Below are 26,387 nucleotides of genomic sequence, written 5' to 3' on the forward strand. Positions count from 1 at the left end.
AACTGTGTATCTGGAGTTGCATCTGCAAATGCCAGTCACATTTCCTGAAATAAAAAATGCTGAGAAAGCCAATTTTAGATATGTGGCAGTTGATTCTTACATGATAGATTAAGTAAAAATTCTACAAAAAGAAACTAGTGGGCAGGAATAGTGATATGGAACAGAGATAAATTGCAGCTGGAGAAACAAAAATAATCCACAGAAACATTTTTGAGGGAACTACTTAGCCACTATTGGAAATGCAGCCCTTTTTTGTGAATTTTTTCTAATTCCTTAAACACTTTAGCTCTGAAAACGTGCTCAAGTCTTCTGCAGACTTTTCTAAGGGTTTCCTTCTTCTAACCACTTTAAGTATCTATCATTTTCCAGGATGCTGATGGGGAAAGACTCATTATAAGGTTGCCTTAGATACTGGCGATGCAGCAAACTTGTTGACTGTGCAACCCTAAGAAACCTGTGCATACTGCATCTGTCACTCTGCATCCTGCCTTGAGGAGGGGAAACGTAACACTGCAATTTCAGGTGGTTGTCTATGCTGGATGACACAGAAGCTGCCAGTCAGTAATCCGCCAACCATTCAATCCATTCTGGATATTTTCTTCATTCTAGGTAAATCGTGCATATCAATTTCTGCAAAGGAGGGAATTTTTGTTGTCGTTGGTTTATTAACCAAATTCTATGGTGTAAAGAAAAATTGTTTTAACAAACCGCTTTGAGTATACTCTAAAATGTCTAACCTGTTGGGAGGTTCTCTCCTTACTCATCCAAACGACATTAGAAAGCATTTTTATTGTATTACACATCACAACTTTATTTGTATTTGTTTGGACTTCTGCAACAAGGGTAAGGAAACTGAAAAGGAAAACCTCACCTGATCAGATCCAGCATGGCATCAACAGTACTAACTTCTGGGGTACTGCCCACTCTGTCGATCTCATTTGCTGTTTGAGGCACTCCGGGTTTAATGGTCACAACTAAGACAATCCCTGCGGTAGGAGAACCAGAAGAAGAGCTCACAGTGCAAGCAGAGGTATTGGTGCATCCTGCCTCAGTGTATCCCGTGTAGCTAAATTCTTTGTGAGCTAAACTCACCAAATGCTTTCCCTGGGTGCTCATGCAGTGCTGTTCAGAAAAAAGAAGTCTGCAGGTGGTGTCCTTAAATGTGTGGGTCCCAACGCAGGAGCTACTTGCAGCTTTGCCACTGGACTTGGGCACTCTAGCTTTGTTCTTGCACATATGGCACTAAATCACTACTGCTCACCGAGAGGGTAAATTACATCAGCTGGGCTTCAGCTGACGTGTTCTGCAACTTTTGCATGGTTATATTTTGTATAGCTATTTACCTTTTCCCTTATGCAGCTCTTCTTGTTACTAGCTTTCAGATATGAATACAAGTGCGTTGTCCTGTGACCCCAAAGTACAACAGGATGTTTTGGTAAAGCTGGTTAGCAATAAAGTTACGTAAGAGAAGGGCTTCAGAAACAGACTGAAATAAAAAATTACGACCAAGAAATACTAGCTTTGACCTTGTGAATACTGAAATCAATGACAAATTTTCCATTTACTTTAGTGGCTTCATTTTAGGCGTTTTTTCTCTTATATGAAATACTAGGCCTTTCCAAATGTACATTACTTTTTCTTTTTTTTCCCCTCCTTGAAATCCAGAGAAACCTAAAGCAAATGAAACTATGAAATCTCAGTGCAGGGAGAAGGAGGCATTTGGATGACCCTTCAACCAGCCAGGAACAAGGCTTTCTAATGATAGCTGTGAATAAAAGCAGAACTGAATTTGTGTAATTCTGCACAATGAATCAAGTAATATCATAGTATCATAAAACAGCAGGGACCTCTGGAGATTGTCTGGTTTAACCCGTCTCTCAGGGTAGGGACAATTTCAAAGTTAGAAACATATTAACATTAGTCTTTATTAATCTTCCTCACCATGTATTCACAGAAAATTCCCAGACAGATGAGATAGCCTAAATGGTGTAACCCCAGTGATGTATTATTCTCAATGATGCAACCTCTAGAAATTAATCTGGCCTTATATGTCTATATGTGATTCTTTTTCTATTGTTAAATACTGCTTTGCTTTACTAGGCCACACACAATGTACATTTTGTCCTTCAAATAAATATGTTTCTTTTTAGTGGGTGATATCTAGACACAGTATTCACTCAGGCTCAACAAAATACAAAGATAAGCCACAAACTACAAGACAGCTGACAGAGGAGGGTTTAATTTTATTTCTTATTTAAGAAGGCAGGCTGAAGATGTTTGTTTAAGCAAATATCGAAGATTTCAAGGCTCCTTGTAGGGAATAAAGTTCCTGCAAGAGGAGGTGTGGACTTCAGAGAGGTAGGAGTGGAGCCAGGCAGTGACAGAGGGGACAAAAACATTTTAGGAAGGAAATGAGATGACAACGCAGTATTTTCTGTCATTCTTTCAGGTGAGACACTTTATACATTCTCACATCTGAGAATCAGCAACAATCTATCATATTGCTATTGAGGAAATTCACTTTGTAGTTAAGGCTGGCCTTTGACGTTCATTCAGCTTTCTCACTGCTGGTCACCGTTTACCTAAGCAGACAGCTCCTAATCTTCCCTGAGATGAAACGTATGGCGAAATTGCCTGTGGCTTGGTATTGGATATGACCACAGCCCAACTGTGAACAGTGGGACTAACTTCTCCCTGTATCTGGCTACATGTATGTTAAGATGTTTGGTATGATTCCTGTCTCTTCTCCCCATCCTTCTTGGGAAATTAGTAATGTCACAGTGCTGTATACTTGTCATGAGGCAATGCTGAGGATTTTAAAAGTTACAGTATCACAGAGTACCTAGTATTACAGCAATGACTGTAGTGCAGAAATAATATATGACTGCTCGCAAACCAATCTTCCCAGAAACGCTGGAATCCAAAGCAGCAACACCTGCAAAAAGAACCACAAAACCAAAACACTAAAAAACAGTCTTAGAAGAAATTTGTTATTTTTGCAGAGATAATTATTTATTGTCTCTTATTTCTATACAGGAAATTTTTCCTTATTCAAGATATTTCTAAATACCTAATTGCCAGTTGCACTTCTGAAAAATGTCTGTAGCAGACCAACATATTTGCTTCTGCTTCTTTGCAAAAATCCGGTTTCCCTGGATTTTTCTAGGAAAAAGATAATTGAGCTTTTCTGATTCCCTGATATTGGTGATGAATTAGACTTCTTTGGTTTATGAAAGTATGTTACAATTTATTTCCATATTCACTTAAATAATAGCTTCACTTTCTTCAGATCTGTAACATTTTGGCTTTAAAACCAAAAGCCATGGGAAAGGGAGCTGCTCAGGGCTGTTACCCCAGGTTGCCCCAAGGCATATACAGACAAGTAAGGCTCATTCCTGCCGGGCTCGCCTTTATTAACAGGTGTACTTTTTTTTTTTACTAAAGCTTTTCTGAAGTACGGGTTGTTCCCGTACTGTATCTGTATCTGTCTGTATCTGTCATTGCCAGGAACTGAGGACGGTTTTTGTTAAAGGAGGGGGGAAAGCACTGAGGCAGGTGTTATACTGAGGTCAACTTAACTTCTGGCAACAATATTATATCAAACTGCTCATGAAGTATTTTTTAATTGTTTAAAAGATTTACAGTTGTATCTGTACACATACAATTCAGTAACCAGAGTAAAATGAGCATTGTGACTGTAAAACTTGACTGTCTATAACCATACTGGTTAATAATTCACTGCTATCTCTTTATTATACATTTGTGACCCATTTATATTTTTATGTTTATTGAATCAGATTATCAAAGACTGGCCAGATTGCCTTGTTTAGGAAACAAAAATACCATGAGGATATTTAACCTCAGAGAAGCACCATTTTGTAGAAAAAAATAAAGTTGCAAAAACTAAGGAAGAAAAATCAAAGATCTGACACAAATGTAACTTACTGATCTTTGAGCTCAAAAGGGATCTCAGCAAGCATACTTTAACCATGTGTTGATGTCTCTTTCAGAAGGTATATTAACAGCAGTAACAACTTGTGCCTAGAGCATTCATATAATGCCTTACTTGTTCTGTTAATTGTTATTCAAAATGCAAACAGTACTGGGAGGGGAGAATGAAGGTTATTTTATTTCATCATCTATTTGATTATTTTGGGGTTTTCCATGGGGTAGCATATCATCAGACTGACTACAGAAGAACTACATATACCTGCAGAAATCATGATGTAAAGACTATCTCACTTGTACAGCAAATAAGGATAATAAAAGAACTATTCATATGGCAATGGAATACAGACCAGTGCACAGAAAAAAGCAATGCCACAGCTATTAGAGGAGGCTGTCAGCACTAAGGATATTGTTTGAGGCACAAACAACAGAATGGACACAGAATCTGGGCCATCATTTTTATTTCTCAGCTTGGGAACTGGGAAAAAAACAGGTAGAAAGGAGGACTTTTGCACTGCTGTGGGCTCAGCTGTGGAAATTATGGCAGTACGAACTTTTGAGAATGGATAGTAATAAACAATGGGTTCTGTGGACAATAGAAGAGCTGGTTTCAAAGGCTGTCAATGTGGAAACTTTTTCACCTGATATATTAACTTAGAAGACCTTACATCATTTTTTTAAAAGAGAGCAAACTGATATTCCCAAAGTTCCATATCTTTTAATGAAAAGTTCGTAAAAATTAGAAATCATGGCATTTTATTCTAAAACTGGTTGTATCGACTGTCAATAGCAGTTAGACAGACAGTGGAGGTAAGATAATAATCTTTCTGTGGGATGGAGTGCTTCACAAAGCTTGCCTTAAGATTTGCTCAGTCAAGAGCCTAATAATCATGCAAGGTTATTTCCCTGGAGTACTCAGTTATAAAGATTCTACAATTAGTATGACACGAAGTTCCTGTGACAGCCATTCTGCTGGCTCCAAATGAAATCCCTTTGCAAACTGTTATGCTCACTAGAGTTACAGAGGTATAATTTAGGGCAAACTTTGCCCCCGCATTTTTAAACTGGATAATGATCCTGTTAGTGAGTGAGCTGTGTTAGAATCCAGCTTGTGCTTCCACTATCATGCCGGTGCTGCTTTGCTAGTAGCTATAAAGACACACAAATCAGTCAGGCAGACATGACTGAGTAAGTACGAGCATGCTCTGAGGATGACAGGTGTGGGTTTTCTTTTTTTAAAACTGCTGTACTCTGAAACAAAACTGCATTCAGGATTATGCTTCCATTTAGAGAATGAAGTAGCATTCACTACAAGTGCCACAGACACAGGTTTGCACTGGGTGCTTTATGCTGCTAAGCTCCTTTTTTTCATGTTAGCTTGTTACACATAGGAAAACACAATATATAAAAATAGATTTCCTTCCAGATATATCCTACTGTCATTAGTAAGCCATTGATAATATATTATAATTGACAGCTACTGGCCGCCTTCTCAAACCAACTGAAAATTAGATTTACTTTGAAGTAATATCATGGCTTTATAATTTCTTCGGACATTAACTGAAAGAGTTAATGGAAGATGTATTAAACAAAGCATACACCTAACACTGATTTCAGTTCACAAGAAAACTTATTTCTCAAACTAAGAAAGCCTGCAGTGTTGTAAACAAAGATAAGATCACAAAACCAGCGTAATTAAACTCGGGTATCTACTGTGGATTACCACTAAACTTTTATGGCTATTTTATTCGCTCTTTCCCTCCCTCAGCCTATCCCCAAGTTTTAAATTGTTTAAACAGGTTTGAGCAGATAAACTGTAAACTGTACTATACAGAATTTAAACAGGCATGATGGATTCTCCTCCATCCCTGGGCATTTCAAAACTGCAGTATTTCAGATTAGTTCCTTAAATTTTCCTACAAGAGATGTTCTAATTCAGCTACAGCCACTGAAGCATGGAGTACACTTCTGTGGCTGTGATATACAGCCACATCTCTTAAGGGAGATCATCACAAGACACCAACTGGTGTTAAAATCTGTTAATCTATCTACCTCTCTGCCCATACTATTTTAGCAGAACACAGTTAAGGTTTTAATATCTGAAGCCAAATTTGGGAATCAATTGCCTAGTCTTCTGCAATTCAGCTTTCATGTTTTCTATGTTACAGTCTCTAACTCGAAGCTCTTTGTACTGTTTTTCTCTTTTTGCCCAATTTTCTCTAATTTGCAACACATACACTTGTAAAAGAATAAAAAAAGGAAACGGTCAGTGAAATTAAGTCTCTCACATCTTGTCTTTCTTGTCCCAGGACCTCAAAACCCTACCAAAATTAAATGCTATACTGTATATGCACCTTTTTCTTTGAGGAAAGAATGGGAGGATAAATAATAAGACTGATGTTAATAATTTCGTTTGACAGAGTATTAGAAGGCATCAAAGCACAACAGGGATGAGGATGGTACAGGACGCTCAACAAAACAGAAGAGGCACATATTTTTGGTTAAGATACGTAGACATCCTATTTTAAATGCTGGGGAAAAAAGGAAAACTCTAATTCAGCTGTTCCTTACATTGCAATAACTCTCTTTAATTCTGTATATGGTCCTTTTTTTACTTGAATCTTTTGGTTGGTATTGCCAGGAAGCCTACTAATTTAATTTTCTGTTTTTATAGCTGTTATTTTTGCTCTATTACTAGAGGATTCCCAGGGCTTTCCTCTTTAAAAAATAACCAGAAAGGAGGACAATATTGTGAAACTTGCAGAAAATCAGAAGTGGAAAAATTGAATGATTACAACCGACCAGTTTAATCCTGTGTTGTGTCCAATTACTGATTGTTGCATGTGGAATATGTTGTGTTGCCAAAGTTAGAGAAAGACACATAGCTTCTCCGACTCTTACTTTAGAACCCGTGCCTACGTGGTTAAGTGCATCAAACCAAGCGTCCTGTTAAGACTGAATGATAGCACCATCAGTCATCTGCAACTTTTGAAGTCCCTCTGAAATTTCTTTCATAATCTTGTTTTGTTGTACATATTTAGAGCTGCTTTGCTGAAATGCTACGGTATAAAGCTACTTTACCTAAGAGAATAGTTTGATTTAAACAAAACTGAGTCTAAATATGCAACAAGGTGTTCCAGAAATTTTTACCAGTAGCCACTGATGGAAGCATGAATCATTCTTTCAGTTTCTCACAAACTTAAAAAAATGACACCTTAGTCTAACACAAGGTTGCAACTTCATGAAAGACCAATATTTACTTGTCTATTTTCTCTCTGACAAGAGTGGGTTTTCTTCCATTTTGGTGTCACAGGGGAACAGAGAACGTTCCTAAACAAAGCTCTAATTTTGAAAGTGCTGGAAAAGTTATAATGAAGTCTTGAAAAATCATTGAAATATATGCTTCAATGGTACCGATGCTGTTGAAGCTTCATGCAAATCCAGGAAATTTATTTTCTAAACTTTTTGTGACAAACACTTCTCTTTCTTTGCCTTGCTGCTTAAAAAGGTTGTTTTGGAACATTCTGAACACAAACCAGTCCTCAGGTTTTCTTTCTTTGTCCTCTCTTCTACTGCTAATGACAACTCCACTCCCATTAAATACAGGAGTGTCTTTGGTCAATTGCCAACAGAGTCAACCTCTTTTCACTGCTTCCAGGTTGGTCTACAGCTTTCTTATTGTTTCCTAGTAAACGTAATAGGATTCTCAATGACTTCTGTACTTCCCTTTTAGTTTTCAAAAACAGTTATGCAGATCTTTGGGAATACAAATAATGCATAATGTTTCAGGTAAAAGAAACGAAGTAGCTAATAAAAAAACCTCTGCAGGTATTGGAGTCAGGTAAACCATTTAGACAAATTCATAGTCACAAACCAGACCTGTCTGCCACTCCCAAATGGCCCCTGAAATTTGAAATACCCACTGTTTTTTGATGAATAAAAATCCAGCTGAGGTCTTTCAAACCCTGCACTAGTGTGCCAGCAAAACTGCTGTGGAGCAGTGTAATTATATATCTCTCCATCAGGTAAAGTACTGTGGCCTTTGTAACAAATCCAAGAGCAACGCGCACTATGTCTGAGGCATCTATTCAGAAAAGAGGGAATTCCTACTCTCCTCCTCTCCTGACATAGGAGCAGCAGAAACTGCCACCAATTAGCTACATTGCAGTGTAGCAATTTCAAACCAGTTGTAAGGAAATACCTTTCATCACCTGTGTAACTAGATTGCAGACTGTGTTGTTTCTGAGTGTTGGTGAGGCCAAGAGCTAAGTAGGAGACAGAGGTACTGAACCTGTACAGAGGTTGTAGAAATACCCAAAATCACAGCAGTTAATATAACATGAAAGATAAAGAAACCAGTTGTTTCAGTTTATAGCAATATCAAGCTACTAGATTAGACTGAAACCTCTGTGATGGGAAATTATTCTGCATCTGGATATTATAAAGCTTTCTCTGAAGCTGGCCATTAACAGACTTATGAGCTGATGGCAGTTCCTAAGGAGCAACCTATAAAGTCAGGTAAAAAAATCAAGTACTCACTAACATTAATCTTTTCATTTATGTAATAGAATGCAGGAGAGGGAACCACTTACAGTGCATTACTAAAACCTTCAAAGATGTTGAAAGGTTACTACCCCATTAGCTCCTCCTCCTATTTTGTTCCTGCCTGTTGGAATGACCAATATTTCCCACATTAAATAGAAATTTTATGCTGGCATCAACATTTTTATACAGCATGGAGTGGATAGCCAAGTGACTGGCTGCAGTTGCTATCATCACAGAAAAATTACCAACACTTGCAAGATCTACTGTCCAGGGTAGAACACTTGCTCTGTACTACAGGTACTAACCCTGACCAAAAACTGAAACCATGTGATCCATGAATTATAGATTTTTTTCCCCTCTGAGATGTGTACAGTTGAGATAAATATTTTAAACTGAAACAAGCAAATCAGTGCCCCGCATGATTAAAAGTCAAGTTCTTGTTCTCTGTACAAGATGATATTTGCACTGTGTTGTTGTGTGCTTTGTATCAGTGTTCACTTTGGAGGCCTGTACAAATGCACATGTGTCCAAATGGCTTTGGCAAAAGGTGTAACACTGTAATTCTAGAGTTGTTCACTGTGCTTCATTAATCCTGTGGTCTTGTGAGATCTGGGAGTGAAAAGGGTTGCATTAAGGACTGGAAACAATCATGGGGCTCTTCTGACTTCCAGTGATTATCATCTTACTGGTTCCCTAGGGGATAACACCTACATCCTTAGGGTTTGTCATACCTTTCTACAGAGGTGTCCAAACTGAGCACAAGGATTTATGCTTCCAGGTGTTCTTTTTCAATACATCATAAGAGACTACATCTACAATTTGGTGCTGTGATTGACTCTGTTCAGCAGCAACAATCATACCTAGGCACCTTGACATTTTTTTTTGCTGCTCTACAAATTTCAGTGCCATCATCAAGTGCATCTCCTGCAGTACTTCTTAGCTGTTCTCAAAGCTTCTGAAGATCAGCGGAAGCTGACAGGATCTGTTCTGAGTTCCTACTTACATGATCTAGTGAGACTACCACTGGATTCGCATGATAAATATTGGTCTTCTAACTTTGAAAAGGCATTGAAAAAAGATTGTGGTTTTTTTTAAGAAACAGACTAAAGCATGGAATGCAATAATAGTTATAGAGAATATTCCAAATACTGAAAGGGGATGTCCTGGATGATTCAGGATGGGGTTGAAAAAGTAGTTGTTATGAACCTTTCTAAATACCAGATAGAAAGGGAGGAATAAATGGGAAATGAATAGTTTATGGCAATGAAAGGGATGAAATCATTATAAAATGGAAGGCAGTTCAGGTAAGATGTAAAGAAAAATTTCTGACCCTGGGATATCAGTTTGCTAAGGGACTGCTGTGCTGCCCTGTAGGCAGTTGGCACAATCAGCATTGCAGCATTGCATTATGATCTTTCCCTAGAGAGTTTACTGGACTACATGCATAGAAAGAAGGTATTAGTACTGCCTTCCATTCCTCTTCTTTGCAAATGGTATCACTTGTAGGAAAATTAAAAGCTCTTAGAGGTTATATAATCTCAATTTAATGCCTTTTCAGGAGATATGATGTTCCTTGGGTGGAATATAATAAGACGTTATAAGGAGGGAAGAGATGACACATCAATCTGCCAAGATGGACAGGCTAGCAAGATTTATAAGAGAAATCAGATTTGGTTCATGGATATAGCAAAAATATAGCCTCTGCACTGTTGCAGGTGAAATATGTATGGAGTTAATACAGAAAACCTGGAGTGCTGAAAGTAGTTCAGTTACCTCAAAATGGCTGGTGGTAAAACATATAGGTAGACAAGTTTTAGCTTCCAGACTCTTAAAAGGAAAACTTTAACATGACACTACATTTTTTAATCGATCATGATGTCCACACACAGGGAAATGGGCTAAAAAAGTGAATGCAATCTGTTTTACATAGTGCAATTGTTGTTTACGTCCTGAGCTCCAGAACAGAAGAGCAGAAGACACTAACTCACTTCAGACCCATCCACAGTGGTTGCCACAAGCAGCCCCACAGTAATACGGCTGGGACAGGAGGAGGTGACTGCCAATGCCGCAGAATGGCTGTTGTGTTGTGTTGGGGCTCTTTGCCCTTGAGAGCTAGTGGTAATCATGCTCCATGAACCAGAAGTGCACTTCAAAGTTTTATTACTATAATTTAAAACCTTAAATAATGTAGGGGCTGTCTCAGTTGCAAAGGTCAACTGATATTGATGGGAAAGGAGTAGATGACTGTGACAGAAGTCCATTAATAGCCCATGACTCTGCAGTCCTCCCTGCCTCAATGACTGCACATGGACAGCGGGGACAGGACCTCCAGCATTCCTCAGTACAAACTGAAGGCAAAACTCATTAGCAGTAGTGTAACATTTTCTGTCCTTTGCACAATGTACATGATACAAAGGGACAAGGTGAGTTTCCTGCCTGAGCCCAGATAACTAGTTTACTAATATTACACAATGGACCTGCTTTCTTGGACGTTCTTTTGGCTTCAGAAACATAGAAAAGCAAGCGAAGAACATGCAGATCTCTCAAGAGACAGTCTCTGAGTATGTTAAGCTAGATCAGGGATTCCCCAAGGAGTGGAAACTAGTGTGCCTGCTGGTGATGCACAGGGCCTGTTAAGGATGCCTCAGTCACAGAGCGTCTCTCAATAGCTGTGCTTCTTGAACTTGCAGAAATGGAAACTGCTGAGGCAGCTGCCACCCCAGGAATGGTGATACCAAAGGAAAATTGATTTGGAAGCCCTGCATTACAGGAAACAAAAGAGATTTGTTCTCCCACTATTTCCTTGCCTGTGCTCCTTTACAGTACTTTAAATCTGTGGACATTTTATATCTAATGGAACTGGCAGGTCTATCCTTGAGCACAGGCACAGCCTCAGCGTGTTTTAACTTAAATTACTAATATAGTGGACAAAAAAAAAGGTTGTTTAAGTCTGAACTGTTCTGACTTTCAAAGGTAAACATGAGAAATAAGAACAAGCTGATTAATACTCTACTTTGATTTTTTCTCATTGCATTCCAGCTCTTTTGTCTCCCATTTTGTACATTTTGTCTCCATTCACCAAACTCGGTGGCATTGTGATAAAGCAAACTAGTAACTTCCCAAACATAGATCCAAGGTAGGAAACCGACACTTTAATTTTGAACAGTGGAAAAGAACAAATAACCTATTCAAGATACCCATCCATCAGCCATGATTCAACATCCTCGTTCCACAGGGAAAGCAACGGTCTCTGCAAATGGGAAAAGGCACATAGCCCAGGTACTTCACTGGGACGTTTTTATCTCTCACGCATTTGTTAACAGGTCATTGTCAGCTAGAATAAGCCAGATTTGTTGTGGAATCGTTATCTTTGTACTACAAGCAAGAAGTGCAAGTAAAAGAGTGTGCAGTTGGTACTGGGAAAGGTGGGACTGGCAGGATGCTTCAGACAGTACTGCAGCAGTAATCAAAGCAGGCCCTGGAGTAAAGGAAGACTTTATTTCTATAGTCATGGAAACCTAGTGGTTGGAACATCATCAGACACACAGCAAGGCAGTTGTATTTATAGCTCACATACAGCTGCCCTCAGAAAGGCAATTGATACTGTCTTTTTTTCACTGTTCCTGAGGTACGCTGTGTGTAACCTACAAATACCTCATCAATTGCTTTAAGGAATTTTGGTGTTCCCCATAGCTGACCCTGCACAAATTCACGAGCCAGGAAACTCCTGTGCATCTGTTCTAGCCTCTTTGGAGCTGCCTGTGAAGACTCGAATTGCAGGGAAGGTCAGAAACATAAAGAAAAGCTTTAGTAATGTTTCATCAGGGAGAAAAGATAACAAATGAGGGAGAAGTTATTGTAGAACTTAAAATAGATGTTGAATAGCTGGTAAAATTATGTCATCAATATTGAGATCAGAGACATGAACCTGCTGTGTTATATGTCACATCTTTTAACCCAAAGCATGATGCAGAAAACAGAACAGACATGACCGCTACACAGCTAAGATTTCTGACATTTATGGGTAACCCTGGAAACATGATCAAAGAAAGGTCATTCATCAGACATGCGATGCCAGTTTTTAGGGGAAGTTTTTGACAGAAAACATTCTAGCCCTGAAGAAAGACCTCCACATCACGGTCCATGGCATGTAGTTTGAAAATCAATGAGATGGGCAGTCTGAAATAACCCCAGCTTAGAAAGACTGATTGAAGAGAGATGGGAAGCAGAGCCATGGCACTTCGGTAGTATCTGGAGGGCTGGGGGTGTTGGGTAAGATCCAGATCGCCTGACACTAGCTACTAACACGGGACTTAGGTGCAGGAAAGAAGGCCAGACACTTTGTGTTGATGACTTAGCTCCAGGTTGGGCATGTAAGTTTCCCCAGCTTGCACCCAAGTGCAGGGGAACAACTGTCCAGGAAACTGCACAGTTGTCTCCAGCCTAAGTTCAGTTGCGATCCAGACAGAAAACAGATTTGCAAACATTTACTGCCATTACATACCCTGTGAATCTCAGTCCATGAGAAAGAAGGCTAAAAGTGATTAAAGGGAACTAGTCTGCTCAGTATGCAGACGTGATGAAATGCACTGCACAATTCTAGGCAATTTTCATTCTCTGAATGAAATTAGAGTGGTGAATTTCCAAGACTTTCAAAGACATTTTATAGGATCTTAAGTACTCCCAGAATGATTAGATTTAAGCCTCAAAACTCCCAGGAAACACACAAGAGATTCCTCTCAATTCTTTCTCTCTACGGGGCACCTAAAAATAATGTATTTTTGGTATTTGCCTAATCATTTCTTCTTTGAGAGCATTATTTCAAGGAATTGGATTTGGGGTGTGGAGTATTACACTCAGTACAGGTGTAGTTCTGGATGTCATAGCAATTGTCTTGAGTAACACTCTAGGTTTTTGATTTTCATTTTCACTTTTCCCATGCCACTACAGCAGGAAACAGAAAATACAAAATAATTCCTGCACATGAATGATGCATTAGTGTACTATTAGCATACTATTAGCTAATTTGAGGGATAGAAATCTCTTGGAGATCCAAAAGAGCTAGATATTTTGAACTGAATTATCAGTGGTGGGCTTATGGGTCGGAGTAAATTAAACTTAAAATTCGGCTCTGAGGTAGACTAAGAATAATTCAGAAGAGCATGGCACTACTCAGACTCTTCTGACCCCAAAGCACGGACCTATTAACCATCCTTTTCAAACTTTTCCAAACAAATAAATGCTCAGTGCTTATGTTAGTTTTTTTTACTAGGTTACAGTTCAGCCTCCAGGCAGGTCAGTGGAAAAATTCCACAAATTGCAACTCATACGCTATGTAAAATATGTATGTAAACAATCCTTCCCTCTTTTATACTCTGGGGAACTGGGTTTGCAGAGGAAAACCACATTCTACAAAGCCCTCCATTTAACCAAAGAGGGAGAATTTTGCCTTTTCAATTTGAAAATAGACTAAGTGTGTTCCTGCTCTAACTGAAGAAGTCAGTGAGAGCTTTTCCACTAAGACAGGATTTCCCCCAACAAGTTAAAATTACTAATAGTTTAAATTTTGCAGAAACTCCTGGAATCTCAAGGAGTGATTCCTACTATCGCTGTCTTTGCTGTGGGCTTGATTTACATCATTATGTCCAAATGGAAAGGGATCTGGTCACGGGACATGCATTTGTACATAGCTCACTGTCTCAAAAGCATATGTATAAGTTGATGTTTTTCAGGATATGACATTACCTTTTAAGACATTCTAATCCTAAAAAAGAAAACTATATATCCTATCTTGAATAATGTCTTGGTGATTCTTGTGCAAAAGTATTACTAGTCACCAAAATCCAGTATTTTGACATGACATACATTCACAAAATAGCCTCCTGTAGGCATCAAAACTTCCTAGACACCTTTGGACCCAGCACCATGGTCTGGTTACAATTATGCACCAAATGAGCCATTACAATTGTCCCTGTGCACAGTCTTAGCAGCAGCAAAGGCACAATAACATGACAATGTTTAAATTTCTCTCATGGTGAGCTAAGTAGCATCCCCTTAGCTTGTGAACTAAAAAGACAGTCATTCAGGCCCAGCTGATGTGTTGTCACAAGTTTTACTGCAGTAACTTCATATGTATTGGGGCCCTAAATGTCTGCCACTGAGCCTGTGAACATGTACACAGGTCTGACAGCTGTGATCATCGGATATAAGCCCTATAGGGGTCTGCATAATATGCAAATCCTGAGGAGGTGTGCCACCAAGTATGGTGGTTCCACTGGTCCCACCAAGGACAGCCAGCATGCAGGTTGTGGTGCTATCCTTGTATGTCCTGCGTTTAGCCAATAACGATGAGGTTACTTTTGAGGAAAATACTTTTGTGTCCCATTCCAGGGAAGGTTCACAGCCAAACGCAGAGATGTGCCCTTGCCACTAACAGTGAGGTGCCTGTCTTGTTTACAGACGTAGCTGAAGACACATACTGGATCCTCCTTAATTTTTTCATTCCCTTCCTTGTTCTATTCTTTACAGTATTTTTTGGAAGTGTGAATTTTGCTTTGGCGCTAAAATTCAGAATTGCGAAGAGGTCATGTTGTCTACCTTGACTTTAGTAAGGCTTCTGACACTGTCTCCCATAACATCCCCACAGAAAAACTGACAAAGAACAGGTTAGATAATTGCACTGTGAGATGAACTGAAAAGTGGTTTAATGGCCAGACCCAGAAGGCTGTGATCACCAGCACAAGTCCGGTTGGAGGCAAGTCACTGCTGGTGTACCCCAGAGGTCAATACTGGGGCCAATACTGTTTAACATCTTCATCAATGACCCAGATGATGGGGCAGAGTGCTCCGTCAGCAAGTTCACAGATGACACAAAACTGGGAGGAGTGGCTAATATATGAGATGGTTATACTGCTATTCAGAGGTACCTGGATGGGCCGGAGAACTCGTCTGAGAGAAATCTTGTGAAGATCAATAAAGATAAATGCAAAGCTCTACATAGGGGGAGGAATAATGCAAGGCACCAGTACATGCTGGAGGCTGACTGGCTGGAGAACAGCTCTGCAGAGAAGGACTTGAGGGTCCTGGTGGACAACAAGCTGACTGTAAGACAGCAACATCTCATAGCAAAGGTGGCCAACAGCCTCCTGGGCAGCATTATTAAGAGCACTGCCAGCATGTGGAGGGAGGTGATCTTTCCCCTAAACACAACACCAGTGAGGCCACACCTGGAGTACTGTGTCCAGTTCTGGGTTCCCCAGTACAAGAAAGAGATGGACTTACTGGACCAAGTCCAGCGAAGGGCCACAAAGATGAAGGGATTGGAGCATCTCTCACATAACGAGAGGCTGAGAGAGCTGGGACTGTTCAGCCTGGAGAAGAGAAGGCTCAGGGGGATCTTATTCATGTGTACAAATACCTGATGGATGGGAATGAAGACAGAGTCAGGCTCTTCTCAGTGGTGCCCAGACATAAGACAAGAGACAACGGGCAAAAATTAAAAAACATAAAATTTCATCTGAACAAGAAAACATTGTTTTACTGTGGGGCTGGTCAAACATGTTGCCCTGAGAGGTTGTGGAGTGTCCATGCTTGAAGATATTAAAAACCTGACTAGACGTGGTTCAGGGCAACCTGCTCTAGCTGACCCTGCCTGAGCAGGGCGGGTTGGACTAGATGGTCTCAAGAGGTCCCTTGCAGCCTCCAGCATTCTCTGTGAAAGAGGAAAAATGACTAGTGTGCTTTATGATTATACACAGGCCTACTTATTCAATTTAAATGTGCATTTCTGATGCTTGGAAGGTTACCATATTTCTTTTACAAGAGGCAAAATATCTCATCAACATCCTGAAGAAGGATGCAGGTCAACAGTGAAAACCATCATGCACAGAGATGCCTGGTCCATTTGCTTGCCACACATTTCAGCATTACTTGCACACAGGCAGCTAGTGCTTTTGTCTTCAAGAGCAGCAAAGCTCTACATATTCTATTGAAGTAGCTTCTGTTATCAATCTTGTTTCCTTTTTCTTGCCTAAAAACCTAACACAGAAGTGTAGAAAAAATAAGCCCTTCTTTTCTTAGATATGCCAAGGTCACAATCAGAGCATCTCATTCTCATCTCTGTATATGAATTTAACTCCTGCAATCTGCAATCTTTAAAATCCAAGCTCGTGTTAGTAGTTACAAACGCAGTTTACTCATACTGGAATGTTAAACATTAAATAGCAGCACAATATTTTTAACAGCATGATTCTTGTTTCCCCTCGCAAGTGCTGGACAGGGATACATTTAATAAATAATTCATTTCATGGTTATCCTAATTGTATCATTTATTTCTGAAGACATAGGCCCAACTTCACTCACAAATAAAAGCTTGCTTGAAAAAAGAAATATATTAGTCTTACCTTGGCAGCTTTTCCTGGATCTCCTGTCACAGACTCAAGTTCAATATGATAAAAGTAGAGTTCAGTTTTCCTTTACTTTCTGTCTCATTTCCTCCTCTATATAAAAATGCTGCTGCCCTGTCTATTAATTAAAACACCAAGCCCTTTTTATTTCTCTTTCTGTTCGTCTCTCCTTTACATACTAACAAGCATTTCATCTCCCTTCATTCCTTTGAACACAGCCCTTGACTATTTTCTGCTGCCATTTCTCACTCTGCCTCTCGCAGCCTTCCTTTCTGGATGTCTCCGTCTTGCAGCTCTTGACATTCTCCATTTCAATTCTAACACTGGGTTCCTGTCACCCTGCATTACAGATATGCCCCAAAGGCCTTGGCAGCTTCCCTTAGGCTCTTCCTGTCATAGGCTCCATTGGGATGCGCTGCTGAAATTAGTGATATTTTTGGCCATGAATTTTGAAGAGCTTGGGAGTTTGTATTCAATATCCTGTTCTTGAAAGCACTTTCATAGCATGATCGAAATTCCCCTTTCACTTTCTGATCACAACATGCTCTCCTTTTCTGCAGTCAAATGTCTGATGTATTTCAATGACCATCCAACCAAACAACAAACACCTGGACACGAATACATTCCCAAAACACAGGCTTTGTGGAGATGAAAGGGGACAGTATAGTGACAAATGTGTCCTGATTCATTGTAGGAAGCTAAAAGAGAATTACAACCCTTGTTCCCTCAGTAAAGACTTAAAGAAAAAGACAAGTTTGTTTGGCTTTCTTTACCCTTTTTTTTTTTTCCCCCAGAAAGGCTATTTGACATCCAGTTTTGTCTCTTCACTTTGGGCTTACTCCAGCAAATCTTTCCAAAATCTTTCCTACTGGGTGAGCTGTTAGCAAATTCTAGCATGCCATGGCGGGGTTTGAGCCAACAGCTTGCTTGCTTCTTCCAAAAGAGGGAAGCTTTGCTCTTCCTTCCATAACCCCTTCCTGGCCACACAGTCTCCCTCCCCACTCTCTTGCACTTCCCCAAAACTCCTTTGAACCAAGCATACCAAACAGATTTTTTTTTTTCCTAATTTATAGTTTTCTGTCAGGTCAGTGAATTGAATGGACTCACAGAAGGATTCAGAAAACACCAGAGCTCATGCAAGGTACTTCATGGGAGTTTGTGGAGACCAGGGAAGTGCAGGTGAGGAATCTCCTCTTTTTATGACAGTAAGCTATGAGATCAGCTCTCCCTTTCTTGTGAAATGGCAGCATGAGACTACTTACAATAGTTAACTCTGTACCTGAGAATAAGCAGTTGCAGCTTTGGGCTTGCAATTTGCAACTGTTTAACCCACTCCTGAAAACAGGGAGAAAGAGATACAAGAATGTATAAACATGTAAGTTATTATCTCACAGCTCTTTATAACTTAATTAACAGATAATGGTGCTAATCCTTCCAAATCCATTCTCATTATATACAGAAAAGCTTAATCTAAACGTATGCATTCTATACTTTTCATTATAGAGTTCCATCAAATTGGTTTTAAATGTTATTTCTTTTAGAAAGCAAGCTAAACCACAACAATAATCTCATCAGCTAACAGTACATTTCCAGTCATACCTGTGATCATACTTGATATGATTAATGGCAGAATGATGAGTTTGAGCATTCTCATCAGCACTTCCCCGGGAAAGGAAAAGTAGAACTTATCCAGGTTAGACAGTTTGCCATATTCCCGTACCAGCATGCCGACTCCAATACCTAAAAGGCACATAAAAAATGTGACACAAATTAGCAGTAATTTATAGTAGAGAGATGGTGAAAAAGGAGGAAAAATAGGAGAAGACCAGTAAAACAAAAAGAGCAAGCAATAGACACATTTTTAGAGCCATGGTGGAACTTCTAAAGCAAATTGGAGAAGAGATGTCTCCTTTTCTGTTCTATATATTGATGATAGGCACAGTAATAACACATATAATTCTGAACTTGTAGGATGTCTTTAGGTATGTCTTTGGAAAAATGTTGATTATGCCCTCTGATTATCAGTCCAGTCCAGCAGTGACTTTTTACCTGCTTTCACTAGCTCTAGAAGACCCATGACTGGCATTGAAAAAATCAATACAATATATAAACACTACCAAACATTAAAGAAAGAAAGTGATATAAATATTTTAGATAATTTGTATTGGTGAAAATACATCTACCCAGCAGCAATTCTTTTAGTAATTACTGCTCTACATAATTAGAAAAGAGCGTGACTACAATCACTAAATTAATCTAATATTTTCCAGGAAATTGGTCAACAAAAATACACTCAGCATATTTCACACTCATTCCACTACATGACTGATCTACAAAATACCAGACTATAAGTATAATCAGCGATTGAGCCCTGGCACATGACACCTTTGTTCTTCCTCTTATCTTTGGATTAAATGAATTATCAGATAGTTCTAGCTTCCGAGACAAATCACAGATAAGAGTTCTACCAAAAGAAAATAGATCATAGGCCAAAAGACAAATTTCTTCAGTTTGACAGGCAAACCTTTATTTTCCATTTCAAAATGATTTCCAAATGAAAATCACTGGTATAGGAAATGTGTTCATCTGGGTTTAGAAAGCATTATGACTGTTGTTTCACATACAAGCTTTGTAATGCTTCAGTCCTGGCTAAACTGAGTATCAAGAGACCCAATTTCTAACTGGATTCAGTGAGACATGACAACTCTGAACCCTTCATTATCCACTGAGTGCTGAAAGGCCTTATTCATATGAATAGCCTCACCGAAGTTTATGGAATTATTTGTACCCCTTGGTATTTTAGTGACATCAGTGGTGAGTATTTTGCAGTAGAATTGTTACAACAGCACAAGAAGGTGCTACCAGTCTATCTGTACCAGCCTCAGTGGCTCATGTAAACTTACAGGGTCACAGGAAAGCTGCTAGTGCCCAAGCCAAATGCACCTCTTCCCCCAGTTTTATTTTTGATGGTATACAAGGCATTACGTTGGATGTTGCTCAAGAAGCTGGTGTAAAGTTTGACTAAACAGGCTTATAGGATATGTTCCTTATTTTAAGTGATTGAAATTGTTGAGGCAGACAGTACCAGCAGGTTCAAAACCAGATTTAGGCAAATCCACAGGCAACTGGTCCGTACTGTTGATACTGAAGGAAATAGACAGGGATCCCATATCCAATTCTCTACTAAAGAAGAAACTCATTAACATTCTTTTCTAGAAAGTAAGGATTTTTGCAAAAATCATCCCTAAAGATTTGCCATGGCTGTGGTTTGTGCTAGTTCACACACTATCTGGATGTTAGTTGATGTAGAAATGTAAACTACTAGTTAACTTCACAGAATTTGCCTCTGAGAGCACAAAAAGATAATGAACCATCTTTTTTGTGCTCTATCTGCACCTGCAAAAACAAGCTGAAAGAAAATAGAGGCAGATTATAAACTCCTACCAAGTCTTTCCTGTTAATAAAGAGATGGAAAATGAATGAGTTAACCTTTCAGGTAAATAGGCTGCTCTAAGCAACTATTAAGATTTCTGATTTAGGTGTCATCTGTTCCAGTGAACATGGACAGTGTAAATTCCTTGCAACAATCTTGAATCTTAATACCTTGAAGATACTTGCAATATTATGTAAATGCCCTTGATCAGTGAATGATAAGACACAATGATCTCTATTTCTAATCTAATGACTGAACTAGATGTGTTGAAAATAATTAGTCTGCACTTCAAGATAAGCCCAAGCAAGACAGAACTCTGTAAAACTGCTAAATGTATTGAAGTAAGTTGCTAAGGCTTTGATCCTGAAAACACCAGTGTAAATAGCTGAATCTAAGCATACAGGTAATGTCCATGTCTTCAGATACTCACACGACTTAGGGTAGGCATATGTTTAAATTGCAGCAAGACTAGACTGTATGTGTATTAAAAGTTGTGTAATGCCACTTTACTTTGACCAGGTGTGATGAGGACATGTTCTAACCATGTACCTTTCATTCCAGGTGGTGACTTTCATGTTTGGCCAGCTGGGAAGTTTGATCATTGTACATTTAGCAGGATTACTAGCAGGTAGAAAAATTCACCCTCATTTTCATTCTTCACAGTTCTCTTTTTCATTTCTTTGGATTTTATACAAAAACTTCCCACATACTGTCAAAATTTTAGCGGGGTTTCCTTAAGCTTTTTCACTTATATATTTTTATTTGTTTTATTTTTCTTTGGTGAGGATATTATTTATCTAGTAGCAATAACTGACAATAAGACTTCCTCAGTCCAACAATCTCTTGAAATTACATTATTGCTCTCAATTCCTTGTCCATGCTACTCCTTTACCAGACAGAGCACTTATATCCATATTAACTTGTGTAGTATGCCAAAATACAGTAAAATGCAGCTACCTTTTAATTGGAGCTAGCATCTAGCATTTGCTGCTTGAATTTAGCACGGGAATATAGAAAGAAGTTTTATTTTGTAACAGTAATAAGAGAAGGTTAGAAAGTTAGCAGAATAAATTTGCTTATGTACTGGAAATGGACATACATAGAACTTTTTGATCCTCATCTCAATAACCAAGTTCAACTGGAATTTTCTTCTGGGGAATTATAATGCACAGAAAGAAGTGTGGCAGAGCATAAACACATTTCACATGGTCACCAGTGCTTTTAACATCACATTGATTACAGCAGCCCTAAGCAAGTACAGACGAAAGTCTTATAAAATGTTAATTTCTCTACATGAATGCTACTGATATTCCACCATTTCTGAAACTAATTCTTACATGTGCAATTACTTCTAACAACCACAAAACAACCTATAGTAGGCAAAGCCTCTACTATGTATTAGGATTTTTCCTTTCTTTTCATTTCTCTCTTTTTCATTTATGGAATAATTTACTTCTGCTTTTTTTTGAAGAGCAAAACATTACTTTTCCTGCTTGCCCTCTTCCTCTTTTCCAGTTTCAACCACTCCACCTTTCTTCTCGTCCATGCTAATTTGTTTTTCTTTCTTTTCCATCCCCTCTCCTTGCTATTCCTTCTTGCCCGCATGGCTAAGTTAGGTTATGATTTTTACCACAAGAACAATCCTCTACTTACAGCTCCATGGCATGTACCGCTCAAGGTCCAGATTTCTGCAATATTGGGCAGAAGGAAAGAATGAAGGTGGAAAAAACAGTACAGTCCCATGTCTTTAATTTAGTTTTCTAAGGCAAATATCTCATTGCAACTGTGCATAGTACAGCACATCTCTATAGCATGGTGTCTACATTTTCTCTCCCAGCAGCCACTGGCACAGAAAGCGAAAGGTGCAGTCTGGGTCCCTGGGATTGCAATGCATGAAGAGGCCACAGGACACTTCTGTCTGAACCCATATGAAACAACACATGCCTTGACTCCTTGGCACTACCCTCCCAAGTAGCACATAGTCTTTTTACAAGCTTGGTAACAGACAGAAAATCCTTCAAAGAAAGGCCATAAATGCAGACTAGGAGAAGTGAGGGGTGAGGGTGAGAACAAGAGAAGGGAAACAGAGCAAAAGAAAATCGCTGAAAACGAGCATACCAAGAGAAATCTGTTGGCACCCATCTTTCAGGTAGTCCCAGGAGTTCCAGCATAAAAAGCTAGAGGGAATACATGCTTCCTCTGTATGGGATGACCCATTTTTTGTTGTGCTACTCAGGAAACGGGGAGCAGGAAGTACTGCAAGGGGATAGCACCTGCAACTGGCTGCACTGCATGTAGCACTCAATCTATCACAACTGCCAAGCCGGAGGCTTTCCAGGGCCTAGAAGATGATGGCTGTGTGTAATAAGGTGGCCTGTGTACATGTGTACAGTGAGTGAACCACAGAAATTAGGTAAAATGTGTCTTGGGAGACCATTATGTTGCAGGTTCTGCATATCTGCAAAGCTAACTCTGTGACATTTGGGTATCTGGTGAACACTCATTTATCACAATCATCTGCCCTACATCTAGAGTATGTCTTTTTGCATATTGCTTTTGTTTCTGAAATATTGTCTAAGGAAAAATGCAGATTATTTACATGGGAACAACTACAGGACTACTACATTTTTCTTCAAGTACTGTGCTGTTTTCGTATAATTCCAGCCTGTATAAACTCCCTTTCACTGGAGCAGAGTTAGTGATTCTGGCTGATACTGATAGACACTGGGGGAATTACAAGCATTTTGCTTTGATATGGCATTGAAAGAAGAAAAGACATGGGCACGTCTCATGGTTCAAACCTGATATTATTTAATTGTACTGCAACAACATGGATTGTGCTATTAACAAAGTGATTAAGTTCCTCATAATTTCAGGTAATTTCACATGAGATACTGTTCATGTGACAGACTAAAATACAATTACTTCTATCATACTGGTGGGTCTCAACTGGATTATCTTTACAGCAGATGATGCATGGGACTAAAAAGGCTGACAAAGTTCACTGACTTGATTTGAAACACAATACAAAACGTTCAATATAAACATGTCAAATTGCAGCACAGGCAGGTGAGATTTTTGCAGTCTGTGATGCAGTCTGAGTCCTTTTGTAATATTTTATAAAATCCATTTTTCTTCTGCTCTCTCTAGAGTTTCTGTAACATCACTGGCTGTCTTAACTACAAAGAAATACACAGTGTCAACTACAGAACACTAAAATAGAGGGTGTAGAAGAAATTCTTACTTATAATAATACCTATAAACTTATTATTTCAGCTTATGAATTCAGCTCTCTCTGGATTATTTTTTATATTTTCTAATGTTACGTATTTTACTGTTTTACATTCTACTTGACAATTAACATTCCTTCTAATAAACATACTGATGTTGACTGAAAACAGCCAAGATTCTTAGAAAACTGCAGACAACTGCTGAGGTTGGATTTAGAGTCTGTGGGGTATAATTGCATGGCAACTGATCTTAACTCTCTGGATGCTGGTGTTGCTCAGACTACCAGCTTGCTTACAAAGATATGTCAAGAAAAGTCCTCTCAGAAATATTCCAGAAGAAGAAAGTTCCCAAGTCAGATCTTGGTCTACTGAGAAATATTTAGTAGGAAGGTATTGGAGGAAGGTGTGCTCATTCCTCCACTGTGGTGAGACCCCCTGTGTCCTCTTTCTGATTAACCTGTTGAGGGTGCAGCGGTTGTAAATTCCTTCACATGAATGACACACTGTCATGTGACTGCAGTGTGAGGAAAGTTTGGGTGGACAGTGACTCCCTGTGATGGACCTTCAGGAATGAAGGCAAGGTGGAGCACTGGCCGGAGGGGTAAAAACCAGCTTCTCCAGTGTGGGGTACTCCCCTTACTCACAGCAGGTGTGAAGGCCGCTGCAACCGGCAAAGCCACGTAACTCCTGCTACTTTCTGTGCTGTGGGAGCCTGTAGCAGGGCTGATAACACAGAGCAGCCTGTAGCAGTCACTGATAACACAGAGCGGCCTCTCTGCGATGCAGCCCTGCACAGGACCCACCCAACCCTTAGTCAAACCAAGGGCGGTTATTTCATTCAGCCAGGAAAAGGGAAATAATGGCCATTCTCCTGTGACTATGAGTGACAACAGTTCTGCTGAATGCTGAACCAGTGTTGCCCCAGAACAGCAATGTGCAGATGGCTAAGCAGTTTGATAATTTAACAGTCTCTCCTATTGGACTCTTAGTTTCCTCTCATTTATCTAAATATGCTCTAGATGAAATTCATGTGTACATATCTTCCAAATATTTTCAGTATGCTGATGTAACTTCTATCTGAGAAAGCCAAGATAAAAGAATACAGTTGAAGGAAAGAAAAAAAACTTTATGATCATGCTTCATCTGTATATGTATCTCAGTACACTAGCGAGACCTGCTGTACAGAACCTATCTATAGGAACAGTCCATTAACATACAGAAAAAATACAGAGAGGTGTTGTGAAGAATTCATTCCTCGGTTAGTACTTTAATTCTGTTAAGATAAATTAAGTTGTAGCAGAGATACAATTTGCCTCTTTCGCAGCTTTTCAACAAACTTGGTGACTCATTAGATTTGTGAAATTAAGTACAGTACTTACAACCTTAACATAATAAACACCGTATTATAAAGATTATGTCATAAATTAAGTAATTTGGGGAAAATCTGAGTTCTTTCCCAGCAGTTATACAACCTGCATTTCCTCATGAATTTGGATGTGTCCTGGTGAAAGCACCTGTTCTGTTGGGGAATACTGTGTGAAACTCATCAAGGCTTCATGAAAAGTGAACTCAAACTGGAATTCTACAGCAAAGAATGACTGTAGAATGATGAAAAGAATGAGTAGCCTACCTTCTGAAAGGAGATTAAAGAGCTTAGTTTGTCCAACAACAGAGATGAGTGAGCTAGAAATACAGAAAATGGTTGAATAGCAGAGAAGGAGCAATGTTTTAACAAATGGATGTATATTGAACCTGAATACATTTAGACTGGAAATTGTAAGGCTTTCAACAATCAGACTGATCAATAGTAGCTTCTTAGGAGGACATGCAGCACCAATAAGCCTATCCAGCTTTAAGGTGGAGCATGATATCTTACAGAAGTTTATATAAAATGGTGTAACCGGAAGCAGCAGTAGACTAGATGTGATAACCCAGGAGGTATCTTTCTATCTCACATTCCTGTGTTTTGCAGTAAAATTGAAATGTAATGTGACAACGGTAACTTGCCCTTCTTCTTTTGCAGACCTTCCCCATGACCCCTTTCGGCTGTCACTTCTAAAACCACTACCATTCTCCGTCACCCCATCCATCTGTAACTTGAGTGCCTTCTTCAACTATGACCTCTCTCCTCTGCAGTCATGAAGACATGTACAGGTCTTGTTGCTTCCTCCATGTCTCCAAATCCACTCGATTTTACAAAACAGTGCTTTAATTTGGATCCCTTTTGTCACTCATTTCAGATACTGTCATGCCCCCAGTTCTGGTGTTCCTAGTGTCTAACATTCTGCTTACATGGCCTAACATATTACAACACCAATGGCACCATTCCAATGAAACCCCCAAAACTAGAGCTTCTCACCCTTTCTTGTAAAAGCCCACTGATCTTCTGTTCTCTTTCCACAACATTTGCTTGCTATCCCAAAGCTGTATGAGCACCTTTGTACATCCTGTATAGCCCAACAGATATTAGCTCAATAGAGCACATCAGGAAAAATACATCTTCATTTATGACCCCTGAAACACTCAAGAAACTAAATGGTTGGCAATGGTATAAGAAAGGTGAAAGTCTAGTAATTGGGAATATCTGCCAGATTCTGACCCTTGTTACAGCTTCTGTTTTAAACTGTGATGAGAGGAAAGGACAGTAAATAGCACATACTGTTCTAGCTATCCCCTTGCTAGAAGGGCAGTGGAATGATTCTGACTGTAATAAATTGAGATAAGCAGCCGGAAAGGCAATTCAGTGGAAACTAAAGAGACAGATAGTGATATGCAGAAACATCATTATTCTGAAACTAATGAAGACATCAAAGCATTGAGAAATCA

General features: G+C 39.2%; 1 protein-coding gene across 4 annotated transcripts in view; it reads right to left on the reverse strand.

Annotated features, from left to right (window-relative positions):
- The window catches only part of SLC1A1 (solute carrier family 1 member 1), a 56,406-nt gene that overhangs the window by 23,019 nt on the left and 7,000 nt on the right, over window positions 1-26,387 (reverse strand). For 3 of the 4 annotated variants that reach the window (XM_076361736.1, XM_076361734.1, XM_076361735.1), the window contains exons 2-4: window positions 18,498-18,638; window positions 2,843-2,935; window positions 872-986 (exon numbers count right to left, since the gene is read on the reverse strand). In XM_076361736.1, coding sequence (XP_076217851.1) covers window positions 872-986; window positions 2,843-2,935; window positions 18,498-18,638 — 349 coding nt within the window. Of the gene's footprint in view, window positions 1-871; window positions 987-2,842; window positions 2,936-3,945; window positions 3,983-18,497; window positions 18,639-26,387 lie in introns of those variants that run through there. The other variant, XM_076361737.1, reaches the window with a different exon arrangement.

This window comes from Aptenodytes patagonicus, chromosome Z, assembly GCF_965638725.1.
Source record: "Aptenodytes patagonicus chromosome Z, bAptPat1.pri.cur, whole genome shotgun sequence".
Taxonomy (NCBI): domain Eukaryota; kingdom Metazoa; phylum Chordata; class Aves; order Sphenisciformes; family Spheniscidae; genus Aptenodytes; species Aptenodytes patagonicus.